Below are 25,097 nucleotides of genomic sequence, written 5' to 3'. Positions count from 1 at the left end.
AATCACTATTATAGGAGCGATAGTATGCCAGGAACCACAGCATCATAAAAGTGAATATGAGGTATTTTTATGTTAAACAAATTATTATTACAGAACCACTAGAAATCAATAAAAATTTTCCATTGTATGGTGCAGCTCATAAGTGCCTTCAGCAGACAGGCAAACCAACAAGGACTGAGTAGTTCAAAGGAACAGCAAAAATTTCAGCCAGGTTTTACAAGATGACAGCATCTATGCTGTTGAAAAGAAAGGAGAGAAGATAGCAAAGGCACTGGAAACAAAGGTACAGAGACACAGGAAGCAGGATCTCTCTTAATGTGAGAAAAAATTAGTTTCTTTTTTAAAAAAATATTTTATTTTTTATGATTTAGATTAGTTTCATGCAGTATATTAGGTAATAAAGTGAGGGGCAAACTCCAACCTTAATGTTTGGCATAGACTATAGAGCAAGAATTAAAAAGTTATTAAGTATTTTGAAAGAAAGAGAGATGCAAGCGTAGGTTTAACCACAATTGGGGAACCAAAGACAGGATGGTCAAATACTGAGTCCTTGTTGCCATCCCCTAAAGGCATCCCAGTGGGATATGGTGCCAGGAAAAATCAAAGGAGCTCCATTCTCTGAACCTTACAGGTAGAAATTATCCTGTAACTTTTTACAGCTAACACAGGACTTGAGAATTGCAGTATAACTTACATATGTAAATAACTTACATATGATAAACATAACACAACATATGATTTATGCTTAACAGACTGTCCCACAAAGCATCATTCTTAGCATTTTGATAGCTGAACTTCTTTAGGAAATGAACTATTCTTATCTAGAATTTCTCCTCACTGAGAAAATTCTTAAGAATATTCAAAACACAAACTTCCTGGTGGGGAAAAAAACAAAAAAGAGACAAAGGGAAAGGTAATATGATTACCTTTTATGTTTATCATGTACCAAGTGCTAAGTATAAAAATTAAAATAAAGGTTTCTATTTAGTGAACATTTACTGTGTGCTGGGAACTGTTGTTCACAAACTTTCCAACGCCCCTGTGAGGGATATGCATTATATGCATTTTACAAATGAAAATGTGTGAAGCTTTAAAATTAAACTATAGCTTCAGCACATAGGAAGTAATAAAAAGATGCTGACTTTGAATCTCTGTCTGTCTATATATCCTGGGCTAAATGTACATGCAACAGATCTAATGACCATTGTTAACCACCTTAAAATGCAGATTTAGGAAGTCATCAGACACTAAGAAATCCCTTGATGTATTTTAGGAAAACCAACAGCCATTTGGAAATTTTAGAGAAGTGTGCCATCTGACATACTCAACTGAGGCTAAATGCCGAGAACTTTCCACAATACCCACTAGCCTTAGGCATCGCCAAGTGAAGTATATGACTGTGATGATTTCCCCTTTGCCTCGTATATGTAGTTGTATATTGTGATAGTTTACTGTCTGCCCAGAAACCTTCAGGTGAGAGATTTACGTGGATGGTTTTTTAAAAACATTCAACTTCTCATCCAATTCTGGGGTCTGTTTCAGATACCGAAACAGCACAGGTTCATAAATGCACAAAATTTTCCTGATAACACTCATTCAAAATTTCAATTATAAGTCTATGATTCTTTGGATATATAGCATGCTACACAAAATTGTGAACTTACGAATTGCAGCTCTGGATACGTAGCACTAAGAGAGATAAGTTCATGTAGTTTGAAAAACCCTCATTATGCCAAGTACCATTCCATCATTGTAATCGATTGCCAAATTACTAGGAGGCAAATCTCAGTGTTATTAAAAGTTAAACAGGACTTCCGGGAGAACATGGCGGACAGATAACAGCAACTACCGGAGGCTCTCTGAAAGACTCGACTCAGAAGCCAGGAATGGTGCGGACTAAGGAGACATAAGCAGGTGGAGATATGCTCTGCTGACTCAGGAACGAACTGGGCTGAGAGAAACCAACTTGGAATGCAGTCCTGGTGCTAAAACAGGAACAGAAAAGCCTCGGTGTGGAGGCTCGACCCCGGCGCCATTGTAAGCCGCGATTTGGGTTTCCCGCCACGCGGCGGCTGGCTGCCTCCACAGCAGCTCGGCAAGGAGAGAGACGCGCAGAAGCTCTGAGAACGGCAATCTGCGAATGGCAGGGAGGCGTGCACTGACTTGTGGTGAGGTGAGTGAGAGAAACTGACACTCTACCACAGTTTGACTCCAGCGGAGGACTTTCTGGGCCCGAGCAGTCCTGCGGGAGCAGGGCGCGGTGGTGACTCCAGCCACACATCCCCCTCTCGGGTGGGATTGGTGAAAAGTGCCTGGCCTGCGTGACGCTGCCGGCGGACCTGGTAGGCTGTCCCAACCCAGATCCCAGAGCCTGACGGTGGCCGGGAGGGGAGACGCGTAGGCTGCCCAGTCCGTAACTCCCTGGTGCGCAGCGGTGAGCGGGAACACCTAACTGGCGCAATTCGATCAGGCTGTGGCTGACTGGGAGAGAAGCTGGGCCTCTTATATAAGCTTGCATATATAAGGAACAGAGAAGAAGAGGCAGCATGGGAAGAGGCAGCAACAAGAAAGGCTCCTCAGCCCCCAATTCTGAGAAACAGGCAATAGCAGACACCGCACCAATATACATAAGGCACCATATAGAGAGCCTCATAGACCAATTCAGGAATGAAGTTATCAACGACCTGAAGCTAGAAGTATGCAGAATAGTTAGAGAAATGCTAAGTACCACCCAAGAAAAAACAGGTGGTGGAATGGAAGAACAGAAAAAAAGGGGAGAATTGTTTGATGGAGAAAACAGAGAAAGCATAGAATACGTGAAGCAGGTTCAAAGGGACTACCAAGATACTAAGAAGTCTATCGAAGACTGGCATAACAGCTTGAAAGAAACTAAGGACAGACTATCTGAACTGGAGGGCAGACTTGTAATATGGGACAATGAAATGAAAAACTTCTTAAAAATAACAAAGAAACAAACAGCAATAATACAAAGACAAGAAGATGATAAGAGGATCCATAACTTAAGGATTAAGAACATAAAAGAAGAAGTAGGGACACAAACAAGTGAACTACAAAAGCTACTCACAGAAATAATCCAGGAGAATTTTCCTAATTTAGCAAAAGGTAAAGATACTCAGACGTATGAGGCATACAGGACCCCAGCTACCTACAACCCAAACAGAGCAACACCCAGGCATATAATAATAAAAATTCCAGAAATTCAATACAAGAACAGAATATTAAAAGCTGTCAGAGACAAAAAACAGACCACTTACAAGGGAACACCCATCAGAATTACAGCAGATTTCTCTGCACAAACCATCAAATCACGAAGAGCGTGGGGGGAAATAATTCAAGCTTTGAAAGATAATAATCTCCAGCCAAGATTGAGATATCCTGCACAACTGTCCCTGGAAATTGATGGAAAAACAAGGTGCTTCCAGGATAAAGAGGAACTGGAGGAATTTGCAACCACCAATTCAACTCTACAGAGAGTATTGCAGGATATTCTAAAAAAAGAAAAATACAAAGAACCCAGAAATATTGGCGGGGAGGCCACAACGAATGGAGCAGAGAACAAAATGAAGAAGACAAACTGACAGCTACTGACAGAAAAAGAGCTCAACAGAAATGAGGCAGAGAAGATTGGATGATAGGAACAGCTATTTTGGAGAAAATGACATCTTAATAGGTAATACTGATTTAGTATCATCTTGTTTTGAAGTCTCATCTAACTTTTGTCCTTCTGTCTCCAATGGTCTAAATAGGCTGTATCTTATTGGATTTTATTATGCACGATAGTATAAGCAAAAACCTTTTAAAGACAAGGAGATTATACAGAAACCATTGTTCATTTTCTGTTAGTCGATTCTAAATACTCTGTAATGCTGTCATTCTCTTGAATGGTTTTACATTGTTTTGATATACTTAATGCTACAGTATACGAAGTTGTACTCAAGGATTTCAAAGAAAGAGACAATATGGTAACTACTTTTAGGTTAGGATTATCTGGTGGTGAAACACTATTCTGCTTAAATGGTTAAGTTTTGATCTGCGCTGTTTCATTGTTATGCCCTCTTTTATCTCAATCTCCACCCCATTATTTACTTTTTTATCTTTATCCTTTTAATTAAAGGAAAAAATAGCAGGATATATTATAGTAACCCACTTTGACTTTTCATTACCTTGATTTAAAGCCCTGTATTACTCTCACCATCTGGTTTTTAACTGAAGTTCCCCTATTCTGTTTTGCTGGATAGTATCAGGTTCGAAAGTTTAGGCATCAGCTGTAAAGATAATGAGATTCATTATGACGCCCATTCTTGTTGACTTTTATCTACTTTTGAAGACCTACAATGTCTCCAATGTTCTGGTTTTGTCGGTTTTATTCTTTACTGTTTTGTTCAATTGTATTATAACTAACGATATAGGCAATTCTATTAGAGATAGCGGGAGGCATTATGGTAACCATTGTTGATAACCTTGTATTATGTTTTTACATTATCTATTATGTCCACCCTTTTGACTTGACCGATTCTGTTCTGTTATGTCACATTTGGTTTTACTCTCTTCCAAAAAAGTAATAAGAACCGTGGGAGCAATGAAACCCAAAATGTGTAATAGTCATGGTACAAAAGAGAGGAAAAGAAAGTGCTCCAAACTATATAACTGCATGTATATTTAAGTGTATAAGATAGAAAATGATATCACAGAGTTTTATTGGATCAATGAACAGAACTGTTTGCAGTATCATTGATGGAATGTCCACTTTACAAGCTTTAATTTTGTGACTTGAACAATTATTTCTAAGATGACAATATGTAATCCATTAACTAGTGATTTCCTACGGTTCATTTTTTTTCTGTAAATCTGTATAACTTGTACCTTTTCCCTGCTTTTTTTTTTCTTTTCTCCTTTAATAAAATTTAAAAAAAAAAAAAAAAAAAAAAAAAAAGTTAAACAAAATTGTAAAAATTTTATTAACTGTAGCAAAAAATATCAGGGTTGCCAACATTTTGAAAATGATTATTAGGCTCTTCTCTCCATCTTTGCTACCCTTTTTTCTCTGTGTACTTTCCTTCCACTGGTTTCCTTGTCCTTTTGACCTCATTACATTTTTTGCAGGTTTCTGTTTCCTTTCTTTTGTACATAATTACCTCCAATACTCCACTACTTGTTCTATGCATCCCAAATCTTCTCACTATTAAATCTGATATTAAGGAAGAAACATTGTTTTTCTTTTCATACAATAATAATAATCTCACTTTGCCCTTGATTTGTGATGATCTAAGGAGGAAGACAAGTCTCAATGCCTTTGGTTCTGTCAATTTTTACATTAAGTATTATGCACCCAAGAGAATCATAGACCTCTCAGATTGTTCTATAAAATTACTAACGAATACAGTAACTAGTCTCTGAACCTGAGTTACTCCTAGAGTTTAACTTGGCCATCAAAATAATAAAGTTTCAACATTTAATACATGTATAAATAAAACAAAAATAATTCATAAAGGTAATCTCAATAGAGGTTTACCTGATTTATTACATATTTTAACTATTACTGTTCATTTACACATTTTTATCTTATTTATTTAAGTATTGGTATAATATTGTGCATTTAATATGTAGACTTCAGGATTGAAACGTCCAGAACAATTAGAAACTTAATAAGATGCTAAGATTCAGAAATGTAATATTATATTTAGAGATAGGAAGGTCTATGTTGGCAGCTTCTAGAAACGGTTTAAGCACTGCCTCTTTTGTAACTGCACTCATATCATTTTGTGAGTGGCTGCCAATCTTCCTATGAGCTCTTCCATATGTAGGACAGGAAGTCTTTCCTCAGTTGAGAAATGATGACTATGAGAAGCACAGGCTGACCTGACTCTGCTTACTGCACCACTGAATATAGTTTATTCACTCATTCAATAAATATCTAATGTATTTAGAGCCTACTGTGTTCCTGATACAATACATATGTTAGAAATCCAAAGATGTATGCAAAATAGCCACAACCTCAGTACAGGTGGTGGAGTCAACCAGTAAATAAATAGATGCAGCAATGAACTTGAGCTAATGTGCTCAAATTAATGCCTCTACCAGAGGCAGAGAATTCTAGGAGGAAATAACCAGTTCTTTCATAAGCACATATAGGTCAGTTAGAAAACTATTTCCTATTCGGCATGCTAATGCAGCAAGTAGCAGAAGCAGAGGCATATTCAGTGTTCAGGAAATAGCAGACAATTTAGGATGGCTAAAGCATAGGGCACATAGATAAGAGATAAAGCTGAAAAGATGGGAAAGACCTGGGTGACAGAGACCTTGGATTCCCTGTTTGGGACCCAGCTGACATTGGGGAATCCTTGCAAGGATCACACACAAAGGAGTAAAATGAATATATGGACATCAACGTGAGGCCACAGAGTCAAGGCAGAAATTCCAGCGCTGCCTGCTGTTTCTTCTCTAGGCTCTGCATCTCAAGAAAGAAAAGCTATTAAGGAAAAAAAAAAAAAAAAAAAAAAAAAAGCTATTAAGGGAAGTCCCAGAGGGAGCTTCCGAGGTAGCGCTCTCACACTATTTCCCTAAAAACATTGAATAGAAAGATTAGAAATCCCCAGACTCACTTAAGCATTGCAGAGCTCCCAGTAACTAACCACTGAAACACCTAAAATGAGCCAGTAATACAGTACGTGGACCCCTGTGTAAGTACTTAGTTCACTGCTAAAACAACAACTCGACATATTATTATGGTGCTGACCAAGGATAGAGTTTCTAAAAATTTTAAAAAGTGATTTTACCAGCTCCTACAATGAAATAATATGTGTTCCTGTGGTGTGAAAGAGTATTTCCAGTGCCATTAATCATTTACTGCATTACTTAGGGTTTTCAGAAATGAAACAGAGTGGAAATAACCTCCAGGCTTGTTTTGTTGTTGTTTGTTATTGCAGCGCTGGAGATAGAATCTGGGGATGGCGTGTGGTCTACTGCTGAGTTAGGCTCCTAACCCTATAGAGTCAGCTTCATAGTTTCATTTTGAGTGTAATGGAGCACTGCTAAATGGTTTCTGGATCCCTTGTTCTTTAAGAAATGAAGTAGTAGTAGTATTGGACATTATTGTCATTATTAATAGCAATCACTTACATCTTTGACAGCTTACAATGTGACAGACACAGAAACTATCCTTATCTATAATCTTTGCAACAGTCTTATGGAGCAGGAAGTATTATTAACTGTTTCTTACATATGAAGACACTGAACTCTAGAGAACTCAGTGAAATAGCTGGGGTCATCAGTTCATAAGTAATTTATTTAGAATACTTCACTAGGACCACATAATCATAGGATTCAACCAAGGGAAACTGACTTTGTTCTGGATTGCAATACCAGGGCACTAGGAAGGTATAAGAAGAAATATTTTTAACAGAACTCTTTATTTATAGTTTCCAATTCTGCCCTCTATTCATCTGCATAGTTCCTACCCTTCTTTCTCAAAAGACATTCAAAGACTCTGCTTTGAAGAATTTTAGAAGACAAATTTGGCTGTCATTTCTCTTGCAATAAAATGCCAGCATGAATCCTATAGTTTAGAAACCAAATCATCCACTACTTGACATATTATGTTGGATCTGACAATTCCCAAGTCTCTCATTAGAGTTAAAATGTTATGATTTTACGTTATTTCAGGAATATGGGTGGTGTTCTGTCTGATGCTTTTTTAGGCTGATAACAGAGAGTAAAATGAGTTCCAGGTACGTAGAGTGCTGGTTTATAGGCTATGACTCTGGTGACCCACTACTTAGCAGAAGCTGAAGAGGTCTTGGGACCAAATAGCAATGATGTCTCTCTACATGCAATAAGGCCCCAATTTTCCATGACTCCAGGCTCTTTCAAAGTCAGAGAATAACAGCTAAGTCTAAGAAACTAGAACACCCACACTTGATCATTATGGCTTCCACCCCAGAAGAAAGATTTCTCCTTGCTTTCTAACATTATGATGCTTTTAGTACATAGAAGCAAATTTTCAGCAGACATACACACAAACCTTAACATTAGCATGGTGTCTCATGGTTGCACTGAAAACAATCACTCCCCATTATCAAGTAGAAGAACATTCTATCAGTACATTTTTGTAGTTGAAATAATCTAATACACTTAGCCATTTTTTTTTCCTTAAAAGTGCAACATTTTGGGGAACTCAAGACCAGGAAAATAATTTATTATGAAATATTCATTCTAAAAATTAACAGGATTGGGGATTTAGCTCAGTGGTAACTGCCTGGCTAGTTCAAGGTTGTGAATTTGATCCGCGGTACCAAAAAAAGAAAAAAAAATTAACAAAAATAAAAATACTTGTATTTTAAATTAGTACTATTAAAAACTTTAAAACATAAGTATCAAATAATTTTCAGTATATTTGAAATTATTCAAAATGTAAACTAATATCTTGAAAAAATAGAAGGTTAATATTAATTATAGAACAATGTTCAGAAGCAACCTCTATAGTTAATATTTTAGTTGCTATTCCAAGCACAAATAGATTATATTATGAACAAGAGTCCTTCCAAGGGAGTAGAGGAAAAAAACTCTGGTCACTGATTCTTTCTGACCTCAATTTTCTTTTCAATATATACTGTGGTAATAAAGAAGTAAAATCTAATTCTTAAGCAACTCAGGCATAATATACATTAATTCATATTGTATATGATAATGTGTGAATGTATATGCATATATACATATTTTATCAATGATTTCATATAGGTTAGACAATTTCTGGCTAATATTTAATCTTAGAAATCTGCTACTACTTGAAGAAATAATGCTTGACTAAAAAGACAGATTATTTAAAAAAATTTTTTGAGCCTGAAACAAGTCATTTGGCTTATAATTATTGTCCAGAAATAATTCTGGTTAATTCTAGTGTATAAAAACAAGTATTTATAATACAATCAAAAGCTAAATTACCACTAAAAAGATAAGTATTCATTAAGACTTCAAATGTAAGAATGAGTCATTTTCTAAAGTCATTAATGGTTTTATATTGGATTATTTCTTAGCCATTGTAAGTGTTAATATCTGCTCCATTTGTTTTTTGAAGATAGTAGAAATACAACACAGCAAGACAGAACAAAGCCAATTGAGACAGTGTGGGGAAATCAGTACAGAACTTCAGAGCAAGTTGCCAGAATAACAGTAATAGGTACCATAGTATATCTCATTATTTTCACTATAGTTGTCTAGCCAATTAGATACAGTGAAATCAGACCAAAGATAGAACATTATAAAACCAATTGAAAGAGAATACTGAATAGAGTAAAACAGTTAATCATAATGAAACAAAACAGTGAAAACAACATTTGCTTTCAAACAGAAGACAGGAGATCTCCCTTATTTGCTATATTGTACACAGTCATCCTCCCAAGAGATGCTCAGACCTCTGTCCCTCTATCACCCAGGGAAGGTGGTGGAATGTTTTATTCCCAGCCTGTACACCGGTAGGCTCATAGGAGACGCTGACTGGGTCTCCTCCTGGCTCATGCAAGAGAGAGGCGCTTACCAAGAGGGTGGGCGAATAGCTTTTTTGTGCAGTTTCCTGGGTTCCACCATGGCTGTGGCCGGATCTCGGGGGTCACTGACTGGTTCTCCTCTTGGCTCACGCTGGAGGCTGTATGCTTCTATTCATTTAGTTTTAAATGATATGTCATATGATCTTCAAGGTTGCATTTTCAATGTAAGATTGTTGGGGGTTGTAATTAGGCTTTCTTTTGATCCAGGGCATAACAATGAATTATGGGTGAAGAGAATATAGTGTATCTGTGTTAACAGTACCTAGAACTTGCAATAAAAAAATATATATATATATATATATAATTTACATATATGTCCTTGAATTCAGTTTTTGATTATTCTTGTTAGCTTTTTTAAGGACAATTGCATGAGGATTGTGAGAGGAGAAGGAAGAAGGGATGTGATTGAGAGCATATTTTTGTACCTAAAAGGAAAAACATCTTACATAATAGTGATCAGAAACTCAAAAAACTAATTTGTATAAATTATAGAATTTAAGCCATACTTTTTGTGTGCTCTAAAACATTATAAAAATAGCATCTTTTACAATTTAGGATAGAAAATTAAAAGCAAGTTATGCTATGAGTATTTTTATATAAAGACCTACTATCACATTTAAATTAAATTATCTTTTTTCTTGTTTAAAAAATTTGTCTTACCTTCCAACTTCAATGGGCAATAAAGATAACATGCAGTGACTGTTTAGTTCTCTGATTAAATAAATCTTCAGCAATTTTTAGAAAGATGGCTGATTGTACACAAATAATAATATATAGGATTAATTCAGAAAGTTAATTCAGTTCTAGCATTAAATGCAAATATTTTGTCATTAATCCTCATAAAGTAGTAGAAATATGATGCATATTACTTGGGCTTCTGAAAAGTACTGTATTTCCTATACTCAAGGAATCTCTCTGAAGAACAAATTATTTCTTTCTGGACTAACTGAATCTCTTTGCTATTCATTTAAATGATGTATAAGAGGGAAAATGGCAAAGCAAGTTCTATGAGCACGTATAGAGGCAATGATGTGGGATTTGAACATCCCCAATTTGGGGAGTGCGTAGTTAATATCAAAGTACTTTTCGTAAGAACCAAGTAGTTTCTACGATGCCTACAAAACATATGTTTCATTCCATTTGTCTGGGGATGCATATATGGATACCTGGGAAAAGCAAATTAGAAGTGGCCTTTGACTGACAGCTTCCTGGCACAATCCTGTTCCTGACAATGCGGACACATAGAAAGCCACACTGCAATTTTAAAGCAAGCATTGAGTGACTTTCAGCATGATGTCAATAAGAGCTAAGAGGTTCTGTGAAGTATTAAAGCAAAAGTCAGACATGAAAATTATAAGCAACCCTGGTTTTTTTTGTTACAATTGACTTCCTTGGTACTAACCTATAAATTTCAAGCTATATTAATCCATTGTGAAAGTCTATTTGCAGATGAATATGATTCTAGTCCTTGAAAACCAGTAGTTCAAAATTATGACTATAAATATCACTTAAATAAAGCACAGGTCACAAAAGTTATGTGAGAAAGCCCCCTTGAGAACTGATAAAATCCATCCCATCTATTTGTTTTAAGCTAAAAAAAAGTAGAAATATATTTAATAGTTCCCCCAAAACAACTAGCTCTTAGGTAGAAAAAACAAAATTAGATTCCAATTTTCTTAGCTTCCAAGTATAGGACTACTTTCACTTGATGACCTGCTTTCATGCTCTGAATTAATAGAAATCCCTTTACGATTTCATGCAGAGTGTATGAAGAGCCACCACTTTTAAAAATAATTTACCAGTCCCTCTGATAAATGCTTACATGTGAAATCTAATTTAATGCTCACACATCCCCATTCCATGAAGTAGGTGTCATTATCTTTATTTTACAGATGGAACAAGGGGGGGAAAAGCACATAGAGATAAAGTAACATATTCCAAATCACCAGGATAGAAAGATTTAGCTGACAGGAACATGGCCCTCTGAAGTACAGTGTCACCTGACCTTTCCAACATCTGTCTATGCACATGTGCATCTGTGTACTCTGTGGATGTAGACCCACAACTTAATATATAAATATTTATACATCTGTATAAGCATAATATGTAAGTTTTAATAGCCATTTAGTTCCATTTTTGTGAGTACTTTATGGTTTTTTTACTTTATGGTACTTTATGGTTCTTTGAGGATGTTTTTATGTCTATAATTTGATGCCTCTTGGTAAAGAATTCTTTTTAATTTGAGTCTCTCTACTGATGTTGGTAAAAATGTAAGTACAAAAATAACAGTTGTGTATCATGGTAAAGTTTTTCAAATAATGAAGACCCTAAAAATTATGAAGATCTACTTTCACTGAGGAAAAATTATAGAAAACAAGTAGAAACAGAAAAGAATGTTCTCAAATAAGAAGAAGGTTTAAAGTACTATGATACCTCTATGAAATTACTAATATTGTACTATGGAATAATATTTAATGGCATTTAATTTATGGCATATTATGGCAAAAGCCATCTTAAAAATTGTTTTACAGAAAATATATTCTGTATATGAACTCTTTGAAATATATATATATATGCAGATATATGCAATTTATACTGTCCCTATATACACCTACATATACTGACATGCATACAAAATATTTGGAAGACTGTGACTATCAATAGCTATGTCTTGGTGATAGAATTAATGATAATTCTAATTCAATTTTTAACCCATAACTTATAAAGTAAGCACAATACTTTCATAATAAGGGAAACAATAAAATAGTTAAAAGTTCATTGTTATTAGGCCACTATTTTAACTAGAGCTCTGCCTTACCTTGACCGCTGATGAAGCTGTATCATTCACAGAAGTGAAATCATAAACTATGTAGGCTGTAAGGTCTATACTCATTCTTACAGTCACTTTGCAGTGGTCTTCCAGAGGCCTCCTTCAAGTTCAATTGTTTTAACCTACAGGAGGGAACAGGAATCAATATTTGAGAACTGGAATATTTCATGATCACGCCTGACATATGGCAAGAGAATTACAATGAAGCACCACACTCTAAAGGACTCTCGACACCCTTGGAGGAGATCAATGACCTCTTATTACTTTCTGTATCTTCTCTTAGCTCTATTTCTTTATCCTTCTCTTACAGAACCAAGGTACTGCTTTGGGGAACACGAAATGATGCCAAGTCTTATTTTGTCACTTGAAATCACAATAGCATCTTAGATGTTATAATTTTCTTAAAATAGAATTTTCCCCACAATAACATAAACTCAATTTCTGGGGTTTCAAACTCTTTTTTCTTTTGTCTGGGAAAGAAACAATAAGTAAATTCTATGCACACAGAACAGGAAGCAGTGCTTTCTAAATGCTTTACATTATTTATTAATCCTCCCATCCTGTGGGTGTGAGATAGGTGTTATTTCACAGGCAAGGAAGCAGAAGCTCAGAGACATTAACTGAATTGCCCTAGATTGCACAACCAGTCTCATGGCAGGACCTAGATGTGAATGTGACCGTGTGACTGCAGCATGTGGCTCAGTTTTTCACCTTCTGCGTGACAGTTTGAGTCATGGACTTGGTTTATCTTTGGTTCATTGATTCAGCGATGAGTGCAGTCAGGCCAAGAAGAGCATTAGTAATTTAAGCTTCTGCCTATCCACCGAGGAAGCAAAAAAGTTTTTAGCCTGCAGCCTGGTCAGCTGCCTCTCTCAAATTCACAGGGTGATTACTGGATTCTATCTTCATTTAGGCTAGGTAGCCTGTCTCAGAGATGGCACAGTGCTCTTAAATACTGAATGGATACAGATCCAATAATCTGAAAACACCAGTATCTTTAAATTGGTTGCAATTATTAGCTCTCTGCTGTCTCACTCCCCTCATTTTTCAAGAAGTCAGGTTTGGGTCAGCACCAACAATGGCTTAATAAGTATTTCTGCACTGGATAAGGTAATGGTTTGTTTGACCATAGCCTGAGGCGTTACCATCGTGAACTACTTGACCTTTTCAATAGCACATGGTTATGTTATTAAATTGTACAGAATTCTATTGGGGAAAAAAATTCATTTTTAAGTTTGAGCAAAGGAAAAGGCCCTGACCAAATACTCTATGAAAGACACAAGTATGTAACTGTTAACTCTATCCTGAAAATTAATGTTGCTTAACATCAATGACAGTAGGAATCGGATTCAATTAGAGTTCTGTGCATATCCATTCTCAGCAAAGGAGTTGTCTTATAGTGAGAATGAGTAGTAAATGTAACTATGATTTTCTGCTCAAGTTCAGCAGCAAAAACCATTAAAGCAGCGTGTGGGAGAAAGGCAAAGGAGATAGTGAAACTATGGAACTACAGAAAAATGAGAATCTGGACACTTGAAAAATCATGGTGGAGGCAGACTGGGGCTCACTCTGACATCTGCCCCCAGAGAAAGGCAACCTCTGAAGAACTCAGAATAACCCCGCAGAGGAGCATTTCCTTAAGTGGGATTGTGTGGAATATTAGTGGACCTCCTTCCAGGATGTAGATGTAAGAGCCGAGTAAAAATTACCCATTGAATAACAGGGATTTAGCTATTTTCTCAATGTCAGAAGGACTCTACTGGTTCAGCAAGTAAACACATTTTTCCCCTTTATGAGCAGGTATGCATTCCCTAAGAGACAAAAGGGACAAGGAATTGTCCAAACACATGTGCCTATACCTGTACTAGTGATGGGGTGGCTTCTTTATTTCCCACAAACTCTCTATTCTCAAGTAAGTAGGCTGGGAACTTAGTGTGTGTTCCTTCTTTCCAGCATAACCTATTTTATGTGTTGCTACAACTTTCCAAAGAGTATGATCATAACATTAATTCAGTTCTAACCATGAAAAGCTAGATTGGACATATTTATAAAAAGCAAGTTAAGCTAGTATTCACCAGAAAGAGCTTGATCTAAAGAGCTGCTCAGTCATCTGAGGCAATGCAGAGATTCAGTGATTTAGTGATTGCAGAAGTTATTTTCAGAATGTTTGCTTATTGCTGTTAAACATGAAAAGTTGTTTTACTTTCTAATGGCAATTTGTGCCTGCATCATGTTTTAATAAAAGGCTTAACCATGTTGTTACTTTTTCCTCTATGATTATCCATGTGAAAAATTGCATTAATAAAAAGCTTCTAGGATGAGACTGAAATGATTTCCTGCCTTTAAATAAACTCAGAGTTATTGCAGCAGATCATCAGTGAAAATGGAAGGGCAAATTACACTATGGTCTGTCTCAAAGAAAAATGGTGGGCTATGTATCACCTGCAGGGTTGCCACTTTTCCCTTGGTCTGCTTGGCCAGAGTTTCAGAGAAAATATCTTTTCCAGTGTTAAACAGAAGCCTGGGGAAATGCAGTGTCAGAGGATGGGCTTATTTCTTTCCTTCATCAGTAGCAGCCAATCTCGGTGTAGGTTAGGGAGAAAGAGTTGCAGGGCCACTCTCTGGCTGCAGGAGATGCAGCTGCTTTTCTGCCAGTCTTTTGAAGCACTGCCAGGAGACCCTTTGCTTTCAGCCTACTTTGCAAGCAGAAGTGAGGAAAAAACATTTTATCCATCAGTGTAAATGACGCATAAGTCGTTAGCAAAAAAATATCAAATGAATTTCAGGATCTGCTATGTTCTTCAAGTTTTCTGTATTTTTGAGTATTAATATAAGCTCCTCTATGGCAAAAAAATAGTATCCAAATGTTTATTTCAATTAAAAATTTATAGAACCACAACAAATGGCCTTCACAAACATAATTGTACGAACTTCTTGAGGAATTTAATAAAAGGAGACGGGACTGCGAGTTCCATTACAGACTCACCGGTTAGGTTGTCTCAGAAATGGAGCTCGGCAGGTCCTCGGTGCCCTTGCCACACCAAATGTGACATCTGGACCAGCAGCAGTGACAAAACCAAGAAGCTGGTTAGAAAAACAGAATTTTAAGCCTATGAGACCATTTCTGGCTTCACTTGTGCTGAGGATTCACTATCAATCTCTTTTTGTTTGTTGGTTGGTTTTGAGACAGTCTCACTATGTAGTCCAGGCTAGTCTTGAACTCATTATGTAGCACAGGCTGACCTTGAATTTTCTGGGTCTTCTTGCCTCAGCATCCTGAGTCTTGGGATTGTAGTCATTTGCCACCACACCTGGTCTCACTGTCAATTTTACCATCATGGTATAATATTGATACTATCAATACTACTTTTGCTTTTCTTCACCATATAGGATACCGATGTTGTCTTTCTGAAATTCGAAGATGGTAGCATATATTTTTCTATTATGAACTTGCAACAGCTGTTTCAGGAATCTCAGTCATTTTCTTGTAAACAGTTCCTGCGTTGGTTAACTGGTGTTCTTTTAGCAAATGTAAGATTGATGGGTAACTAGTGAACCAATTGTGAAGTGTGACTTTTGGGTTACTTTTTGAACTAGGTGCAACTAGTGTGTTCACAAAGTCATAGGGTTTACTACTGCATGAATAAAGATCTGTTGGCTGAGTTCCAGGATAAATTTTCAACTCAAGGTGTAAAATGTCTTTGCATCTACCAGCACATATATTTTTATACCATATTTGGAAGGTTTACTTGGCATATAGTGCCAAAATCTTTGACAGTTTACGAAATGATGCAAATTGTTCACCAATTGTCATATATTCAGACTATGCATAAATTGTTGACAGCTCAAACCAAACCTTTCAAGAAAGCAAATAGCAGCTAAATTGTTGAATTATTTCTTTCTTGATGGGTCTTCTTGTCATCAAAGGATAGCCAATTTTGAAGGAAACCACATCTCTTGTTCTGAAAATCTCAATGCCACATCTGTCACTTCATAAATCTTTTAGATCCTGATGATTAGAATGATAAAAGTCCCATGAAGGCTTTTATTTCAGATAGTGAGGTGTCATGATAATATATTTTTGAATATTACTATTAATGCATATAGAGTGATTTTTGCATTTCATTATTAGTGCATTTAAAAACATTTTGTAGCATATTGTCTATTAAAAACAATTTCCAAAATTGAATCACAGTGTTGGCATCCCATCCAATAAGTTGCACCTCTGCCAAGATCCTAAGAACATGTTCTGACCTATTTCTAATGTTGAATCATTCAGAAATATATGGCAATTTTGTAGCATTTCAATTAGTCAAATATTTATCAACATTATTCTTTCCTTCTTATATGAATTAAGATCTTCATTCTGTACTTCTCTGACATATCTCTGTCTGTCGCACCTGTCATAAATTGCTAACTTCTTTGGTTTACATAATCCAAGTTGTCATCAGTAGCCAAGTCATCTGATGACTCACTTTCAACTTCTTCCCAAAGTTGCAAAAGTGGCTTTCCATGTGGTATTGTACTGAATTGGGGTAATTCTACAAGAAAAATCAAAAGAGAACATGCAATAAAAATTGTAAATATACAAAATGTGACAGGGCAAAAAACATGCATAAAACACATTTGTTTACACTGTGACACATGTGTATACCGCTTGCCATTAGTTGTATCAAGTGAGTGAGTACAAAGATTCCTGTATTCCTGTATTCCTCCAGCACTGCTGATATGCACAGCCAGCTACCACAGTGGTAAGGAAAAGTTTTCATTAGAAAGTATGGTATACGTGTCTGCAGCCGAGTATGAGGAACCTGAGAGCCAAACCAGCCCAACCAACAAACGAAAACTGAGACAAAGATTCAATTAGACAGCAGTCCCAAAGATTCCTGAAAGTGGCGATACCTTTGGCATGTTGGATAGAGCAATATGTCTATTCTCCATCACTTGATTGAAAAGTTGGCTTTGAACAAATGTTCATCAAAGCATAAGAAAGACATACATGCCTGAGTCAACTCAAAATATGTCATGCAATTATTCTGTGAAAAGATCCACCCACAGCTTGAATACACAAATGAACCAAAAAATAAAAATCCCTCTGTACCATCAACAAATAGCTTCTCAAACTGGAAGTAATATATTTGATTTCTCAAACTATAATCTTAGGGAATCTGGACTCCTTTTTGAAGAAAATGAGGGAAGACTTGACTCAGTGTTGAACAATACACCATGCTTGACACTTCGTATCTTTCTTTCCTTTCTTTAGCACAAGAGTTTTCTTTATTCTTGAAAATCTGTTACTTACAAAGATCTCATAGGTCACTTGCACCTCCAAAATTACAAAGGTAAAAAGACCTTTTATCTTTCTCAGTTTGCTGACATGGATACTTCAAGGCCCCTAACATGGTTTACTGAGCACAGACACTTACCTCATTTGTTTTAGATACAGTTACATTAAAAAATAAAAAATCAACTTTTCCCTTTAATAAAACCTTTTATACAGCCTAAACTCACCTGACACATTCTGGTCACTTAAGAGACTGTGGGAAGGACCACAATGACTCTAGCTATTCCAATGGTTTATATCTCTTCCCCCAAACATGGTATTTCCAGACAAAAGAAATCCTATTATCCTACACTCTGAATATCAGATAGTAGTTACTGCTTCCTTTCCAACATCAATGGCATATTTATAGATTTAGTGTCTCTCACACACTGTTCATAATATAGTGCTTAGATAAGAAACCAGCACTTGCTGCCGATCAATCTCATGAGAGAATGGACAAAAAAAAAAAAAAAATCAGCTCTTACACAAATCACCACAACATTTAACCTTATTAGGCAACAATGTTTTCTGGACGTGCATTATATGACAGCTACTGCAAAAACTACTATAACCACTTTAACTCATTCCACTCAAAGTGATCAAGCTATTTACAGGTACTTTTAAAATAATATCTCTGAACTGCTAACTTAAGTGAATATTGATTTAAAGAAAGTTACAGTAACTTGATGTTGTTAAGATAACAATCATCAGGCTCAACACCAACAAGATCTTTGGACAGTCAACTTCATTGAGATACGAGCTACTGTACTATGTGCATCATATCTACCCCATTGAACCATTCAGAGTCCTAAGAGGAAGTCCCACACCTTCTCATTGGTGCCTTTTACACATATCTGGACAGAAAGAAATATTACTAGTGACCAGGGTTAACTGCAACCCCCACTTCATAAATTATAAATGAAAGCTCACATATCAATTTAAATATCCTGAATGCTATTTGCTACTGTTGAAATCCCAAAAATTGATTGTATACCTATGACCTTCATATTTACATTTTTATTATTATTGAAAGTTTCTTTTTATTCCCGTTTGTTTCAGTCCTCTATGACTTTATATGCTGTTTAGGTACGTGCTCCGTATTGAGCCCATAATTACCTTTGCTTTTAAATTTTTTTGATTTTACAGAGAATAAAACCAAAAAAAGTAAAAGAGAATAAAGCCAATCAAAATAAAACAGTGAAAATGATATACGACTTCAAAACAAGATAATAGGAAATCAGCAATGGCTAGCATAATGCCTCCTGTTATTTTCAAAATTGCTGCTCATTCCTCAGACAATAAAACCAAACAAAACATAACAGAATAAAACCAATCAAAATAGAATATTGAAGAAAACAAAACAATAAAACAGAACACCTTAAAACAATGTGAACAATATTGGATTTTAAAAACAAGACATAAGAAATATCTGCAATATTGCATATTGTTATCCTCTAAACAGATGCTCAGACTACCGGCTTTAGGCGTGCAAAGTCAATCAAACAACACAAGCATTAAGTTGTTTTTGTACCTCAGTTGCTATCAACTCAGTCTGTGTTCCTCTGAGTCAGCCAGCTGCTTACCAGGGCAGGGGTCTCTTCTTGTCTCCCAGTCCATGTGCCAGCTGGCTCACGGGAAGGGTGAATTGGCTTCTTGTTTTTCTTCCTGGCCTTGCATGGCTGCCACTGGATCAGAGGAAGGGCAAATTGGTGTCTTGTTTCTCCTCCAAAGCCCACATGGCTCCTTATTATTTCTCTCATACCCATTTCAGACAAGTGTATTGAAACACAGGATTTGACTGACTGTACCAGAATCCTTAGCTGATAAATAGCTGAGATAAGACTCACTACCATCAAGCCAACCTCAGAGTTCACTAAGAAATTAGTAGGTCAATACTGTCTCCAAACACCAAAGGGTTTCAACCAGAGATTTGCGTAGTTGTATATATAACTGACACTGTGTTCCCAGTTTTAAAGAACATGCTGCCAAAATAAGAATGTTGGGCAAAGTTCTAGCTTTAGCTCTTTCCCTGGGTAACTGGGAAAAGAATCACACCTCTGAGTTGCCCTCACCTAGGACAAGGACATGGCTTTTCATATTTTTGTACTTTCATCGGTTGAGGGGCTCTGTGTGACAGCAGAGCTATCAGACATTTCTACCGTCTTTGCTTGCCAGCAAACTCCTGATTCAGACTGTGACAGGTAAGTAGATACTCTGTATTGTAGATACTTGTGTATTCCAACACCTCGGTAATGTTAGAAATTGTGTGATTACAGATTCATTCATTGACTTTTAAGGTTCTATTAGGGAGTAGATCTGGGGACAAACTTAGACCGAAGAAGGAAAGGATTGTGTAATAGAAAATCTGAAGTGTCAGACAAAGGATGAGAGGGGCCCAGAGGGAGAACAGAGGAACTGCCAGGTTAATTTTATCTGTTCATTTTTCTAACATAAACTGGAAAAAGAAGGCTAGAAATGTAAGTGATTCACTTGGGCCCTCAAGATTTCATTTGGATTTACTAACAGCCACTGCAAAGGCATTTCAAGTGTAAAAAATAATTTTCACTAACATGAAATTTTGGTTGTAGGGGTCAGGGATTTAGCTCTGTGCCTGGTACACGTGAGGTTGTGAGCTTGATCCCTGGTACAAAAAAAAAAAAAAAAAAAGAGAGAGAGAAAGAAATTTTAAAAGGAGAAATTTTGGTTCTACTAAGGCTACATTGGAAAAACAATGTTGAATCTTTTCCTCAACCATATACAATTCTAACTCCTCATGCAAAGTAGAGACTTCCACCATCTCAAAAGAACTATTGTCTGCTGAATTATTTGTGTTTGTGTGTATATAAGAGAGACAGAGACAGAGACAAAGAGAGATACTATATTGAATTGACATTTTGCAGCATATTATCGTACAAATCAGACCGGCTAGATAATTAGGTGACAATGTGAACAGAATTGATTAATTATGAGAATAGTCAGAAATAGTCTTTGATTAATGAGGGGCTGCATGCTAAAAAATCCTCCAGCTCTAATTCCAAATATCAGCTTGTAGCCTCAAAGATGTTAAAACTGCATTCCTAAAATGTGTGTCCTTAGATGGAGCATTTTTTTACTTGAAAAAAATGTAAAAAGCCATCATTAGACAGGATATCTGAGCAAGAAAGAGTAATATACTTATGCCATTGTACTGTGTTGTGTACAAAACAAGTCATTGAGACTAGAGTCTAAAGTAAGAGAGGACCAATAGAACAGGGAAGGAAATAGACCTCCCAGGGGAAGGGCTGCTCCAAGGGCCACCTGCTGGGGTTGTGCAGTGAGTGTCTGAATGGGTGGCAAGCAATGAAGTTGGGGGACAGAAGAGCAAGGAGCTAAAACACACTGAGCGTCACCCACACCATACTCACTCACCTTCAGTTCCCAACTCTGCAGTGTTTCCCTCCTGAATCAATGTCAAGCTCAGACACATTACTCCATAAACTGGGCCATTATCCTGACCCAAGTCACTACCATTTCTTACCTGAGTTACTGGAATGACCTCTCAAATAACTACTTGGCTTCTTCCTTTTTCTGTCTATAACATGCCCTCAGTGTACACTTGATCTTTCTGAAACATAATTCAGGCCAGAGCCTTCCAAGGACTTCCCATTACAGCTGGAATTACTCACAAGAGGCTCTAAAGCTCATGATCTGATCCCTTTCTCCCCTGTTCTCATTCCATGTCTTCTTTTTTTTTAAACAGTCCTACCTCAGGGTCTTGGCAATTGTCCCAAGATGTTCTTATGATTCTCTGTGTTTCTGTATTTCTCTTTCTCTTTCTCTTTCACTTTCTCTCTCTCTCTCTCTCTCTCTCTCTCTCTCTCTCTCTCTCTCTCTCTCTTTCTCACACACACACACACACACACACACACACACACACACATGCACACGCACACTCTCTCTCTCTTCAGGTCTCAGTTTAAATGTGCCCTCTTAAACCTTCCCTGCCAGTTCATCTAGGTCCCAATCCCCAGTTATACTGTGTTTTCTTGCTTCTTGGTAGCAATCATCACCTTGCCCACTTCATTTGTTTTCACATCCTTGTCTCTTTTCCATCCCTTACTACTGTATATTCAGTGAGCAGAGCAGTTCCTGGCACACAGCACATCCCGAGTGAACAAATGTGAGCTGACCAAGTAGGCCACATTCCTCAGTTTTCCAAACAGCTGGCTCCTTACTGCTGCCTCCTGAATCTGAGTCATGCTGTTTCCCTCTCATGCACTCCTCTCACTCCCTCCCTCCCAACACGAACCTCACATTGTGTTCTGGCCCCAAATCACAACTTTTCTTTTGTGTGAAGCCTTCCTTATTTCAGTCCTCCCTGTGCTGTTCTTTCCTGCCTCTAGCAAACAAGCATGTTTGTCTGATCACAGTCGTGCACTGGTCTGACCTCATAGTTATCATTCCTTCAGTCATTTATACTTCTGTTTCCTTTCTTCTCCTCTCCACTGCAGGTTTTTTATGGAATACTTGAGCTTTTTGTTTTTCTAAATTCCTCACAATTTACTTGGACTCTGGCGCATCTTTCTAACAAGAGATGTAAGGACAGTATCACAAGACACATAAATGAATGGGACAAAACCTTATCTTGTTTGATCACCAAGAGTTCTGGATATGCTTTTATAGGACCATCAGCTGACTTGGCCTAGAAGTCGATGCCATGTCACATCTCACATTGGCCATAAGTTTCTCCAGAACTAGCTGTGCAATTTGTTGATGAGCCAGGTGACTTAAAACATGTAGCTCTTCCCCGATGTGTTTGTATCTCAAATCTTCCCCTGATGGAAGGGTGACATTTACAATTTCAAGATCTTTGCTGTGCAAGATGCTAAGTTGGGTGGCACTCTGACCTATCTTCTCAGAGACAAGAAAGTCCAGGGAGTTGAGATTTGGGTGGACAGAAAGGCCCTAATGAAGGGTAACAACCACACAGGTAAGCCTTTGCTCACACCAAGGAAATGGTCTTCCACTGGCAGCTACTGGGTCAGCCCACTCTTCTTATTGAATGAATAACTAGATGATACAGAGAAGTGAGAACAAATGCATACTAGGGCAGGATGACTTCTAAGCAGTAACATCTTAAGTAACTATTGAATATCAGTCCTTTAAGTGAATTAACCCTTGCTGAAGTATGTGACGTTCAATCCATTCTTTAGAAAATGAGTTAATAACCAGACTCTTACACATCTGCATTCCACCTTGGAGAAAACTGTTCTGTCAGAATCAAGCCAAATATCCAGTAAATTAGGTTAAGGTTAAGCCACTATATTTTATTACAAATATTAATTATCCAAACAACTATTTCAATTTTTCAACTTGCAATATTAATTCAGATCAATAAGGATAATTACAAGATAAAATTTTAAAAGAAAATAGTGGTTAACTGATGGCACTTTTGTCTTTTAAATCAAGCATCAATTACTACTACCAAATCTCAGTATTCTAAGGACCTCTAATAAATAATTGGTCTATTATCATGAATTTCTGAAGGTTAAAACAAAGCATGGTTCATTTGCTATTCTAGGCTTTGAAATCAGAGTGTCCAGATTCCAGGTGAGCTTTACCAAATCTGTGTGATCTTTGGTAATCTTTTTGATTTTTAAACAACAGTTTTCTCAACTGCAAAACAGCATAATTACTGTATCTTCCTTATGTTGGGAAGATTAAATGAAATAATTCATGTGAAGAATTTGCTGCAAAGCACAACTATCATATAGGAACCATCAAGAATGACCCGTAATAAGTTACTGATGTAGTTGCTGTAACTTACATTCCCTGGCCTACATTAAGGAGTAGTTGGACATACTTGCAGCAGATATTCCCCACTTAAGAATGTTTTTTGTTGACATTTACTATGAGCACCTTTAACTTCAGTCCTGGAAGGATTTTAAAGAACTGTTGCACATGCCTTTAGTATCCAGATAAAAAATAAGAGTGAGTGACTTTCTCAAATTCATACAAGAAGTGTGACCTGGCCATTACCCTTCCTACATATCTTCCTAGAAGAGTTAAAGTCCTCACCTTACAGTGATCCATGCACATCCATCTTTCCAGCATCACAATTCATCATAGCTAAATCTTGGAAACAGCCTATGTGCTCATCAACACATGAATGGATAAAGAAAATGTGATTTTTGTATCCATGTAGTTCTATACCATAAAGAATAAACCTGAGGCATTCATAGTTTAATAGTTGCAATTTGAGATGATAATGTTAAGTATATCAGATATACAATCTTAAATATGGCATGATTTGTCTTATATGAAAAGTTCAACATATATATATATATTGAGAAAGAGAGAGAGAGAATGCAAAATGGAAGATGATAAATAAGAAGTAGGGAAATTTTTTTTAAACAGAAAGGACAACAAGAGATGGAAGGAGGGACAGGAAGGGGGCTAGGAAGAAAATAATTGAAGGGGAAAAATAATGAAAAATAGAGCTTTTGCAAATGGGAAAGGGACCAAGAGCTGTAAGGATCGTGGAGGGAGGTGAGGAGTAGGGGATAGAAAACAAAGAAGAATTAAGATGCATTATGTACATGTACCAGGTTCCCATGATAAATATAATCATATGCACTACAAAATGCACTAGTAATTTTTTTTAAAGTTTGAAGCAGATTCAAGACTAAAACTACAGCTTTCTGACTCTGGTCTAGTGGACTTTTCCATTATTCTGTCCTACCACAAACAAACTATCTAGGAGTTGAAAACACAAGAATGGCAACAAATACATGGAAAAACTTGGAGATCCCTCAGAGGGTGTGACTCAGTCAGGTAGAGGCTCAGACTAGGTTCCATCCCATTCCCAGCTCAGATTAGCACACTTCCCAGCCCAGCTGCGTCACATTCACTCTTTCTCTGGTCTCGGTTTAGATGGCAAACAATGATTCCATACCTTCCATTCAGGTCAAACTACTACAGAAAATTCTGATTTCAAGGTAAACTCAAGAAAAATGTTGTTACTTTAATCCACATTGCTGCCATTTAAAGGGGTCTTTCTTTGTGTTTCCACTTCCTCTTCTGTTAAGATTCAACTCTTGGCATACTTCCTGATTACCAAACTAGCTGGTTGATTATCTTGCAAGTATGAATGAGGCTTCAGACAGAAGGTTTATTCCAAAGGGCACCACAACTTTCTCTAGGATGCACCAACGGAGAAGACAGTTGGCCAGGCAGGATCTCCCGTGGCTTCTGCAACTGCAGTTTTATGTCCCTCGTACCCTTATTTTCAAATATAAAATCTGCAGAACTTAGTTCATTATTTTTTAGTGTCAAGTTATTTTAAACAACATGAACTCACTGTGCTGTGTCTTTAGTGCTATACAATCTTACGTTTCTCTGT

General features: G+C 36.8%; 1 protein-coding gene across 1 annotated transcript in view; it reads right to left on the bottom strand.

Moving 5' to 3' along the window:
• Window positions 1–25,097, bottom strand: part of LOC100719006 (endoplasmic reticulum aminopeptidase 2) — a 54,395-nt gene that overhangs the window by 28,468 nt on the left and 830 nt on the right. The window contains 12 exon segments of the mRNA XM_023561420.2: window positions 751–875; window positions 1,665–1,708; window positions 1,711–1,723; window positions 7,753–7,883; window positions 10,579–10,729; window positions 12,382–12,488; window positions 12,491–12,515; window positions 17,296–17,336; window positions 17,339–17,429; window positions 22,427–22,737; window positions 22,740–22,802; window positions 22,805–22,839. Coding sequence (XP_023417188.2) covers window positions 751–875; window positions 1,665–1,708; window positions 1,711–1,723; window positions 7,753–7,883; window positions 10,579–10,729; window positions 12,382–12,488; window positions 12,491–12,515; window positions 17,296–17,336; window positions 17,339–17,429; window positions 22,427–22,737; window positions 22,740–22,802; window positions 22,805–22,839 — 1,137 coding nt within the window.

The sequence above is a fragment of the Cavia porcellus genome, unplaced genomic scaffold, assembly GCF_034190915.1.
Source record: "Cavia porcellus strain 051 isolate PalLab524CR breed Dunkin Hartley unplaced genomic scaffold, mCavPor4.1 scaffold_2, whole genome shotgun sequence".
NCBI classification, from domain to species: domain Eukaryota; kingdom Metazoa; phylum Chordata; class Mammalia; order Rodentia; family Caviidae; genus Cavia; species Cavia porcellus.
The sequence above is the reverse complement of the archived record's forward strand: the minus strand, read 5'-3'. Positions and strand labels throughout refer to the sequence as shown.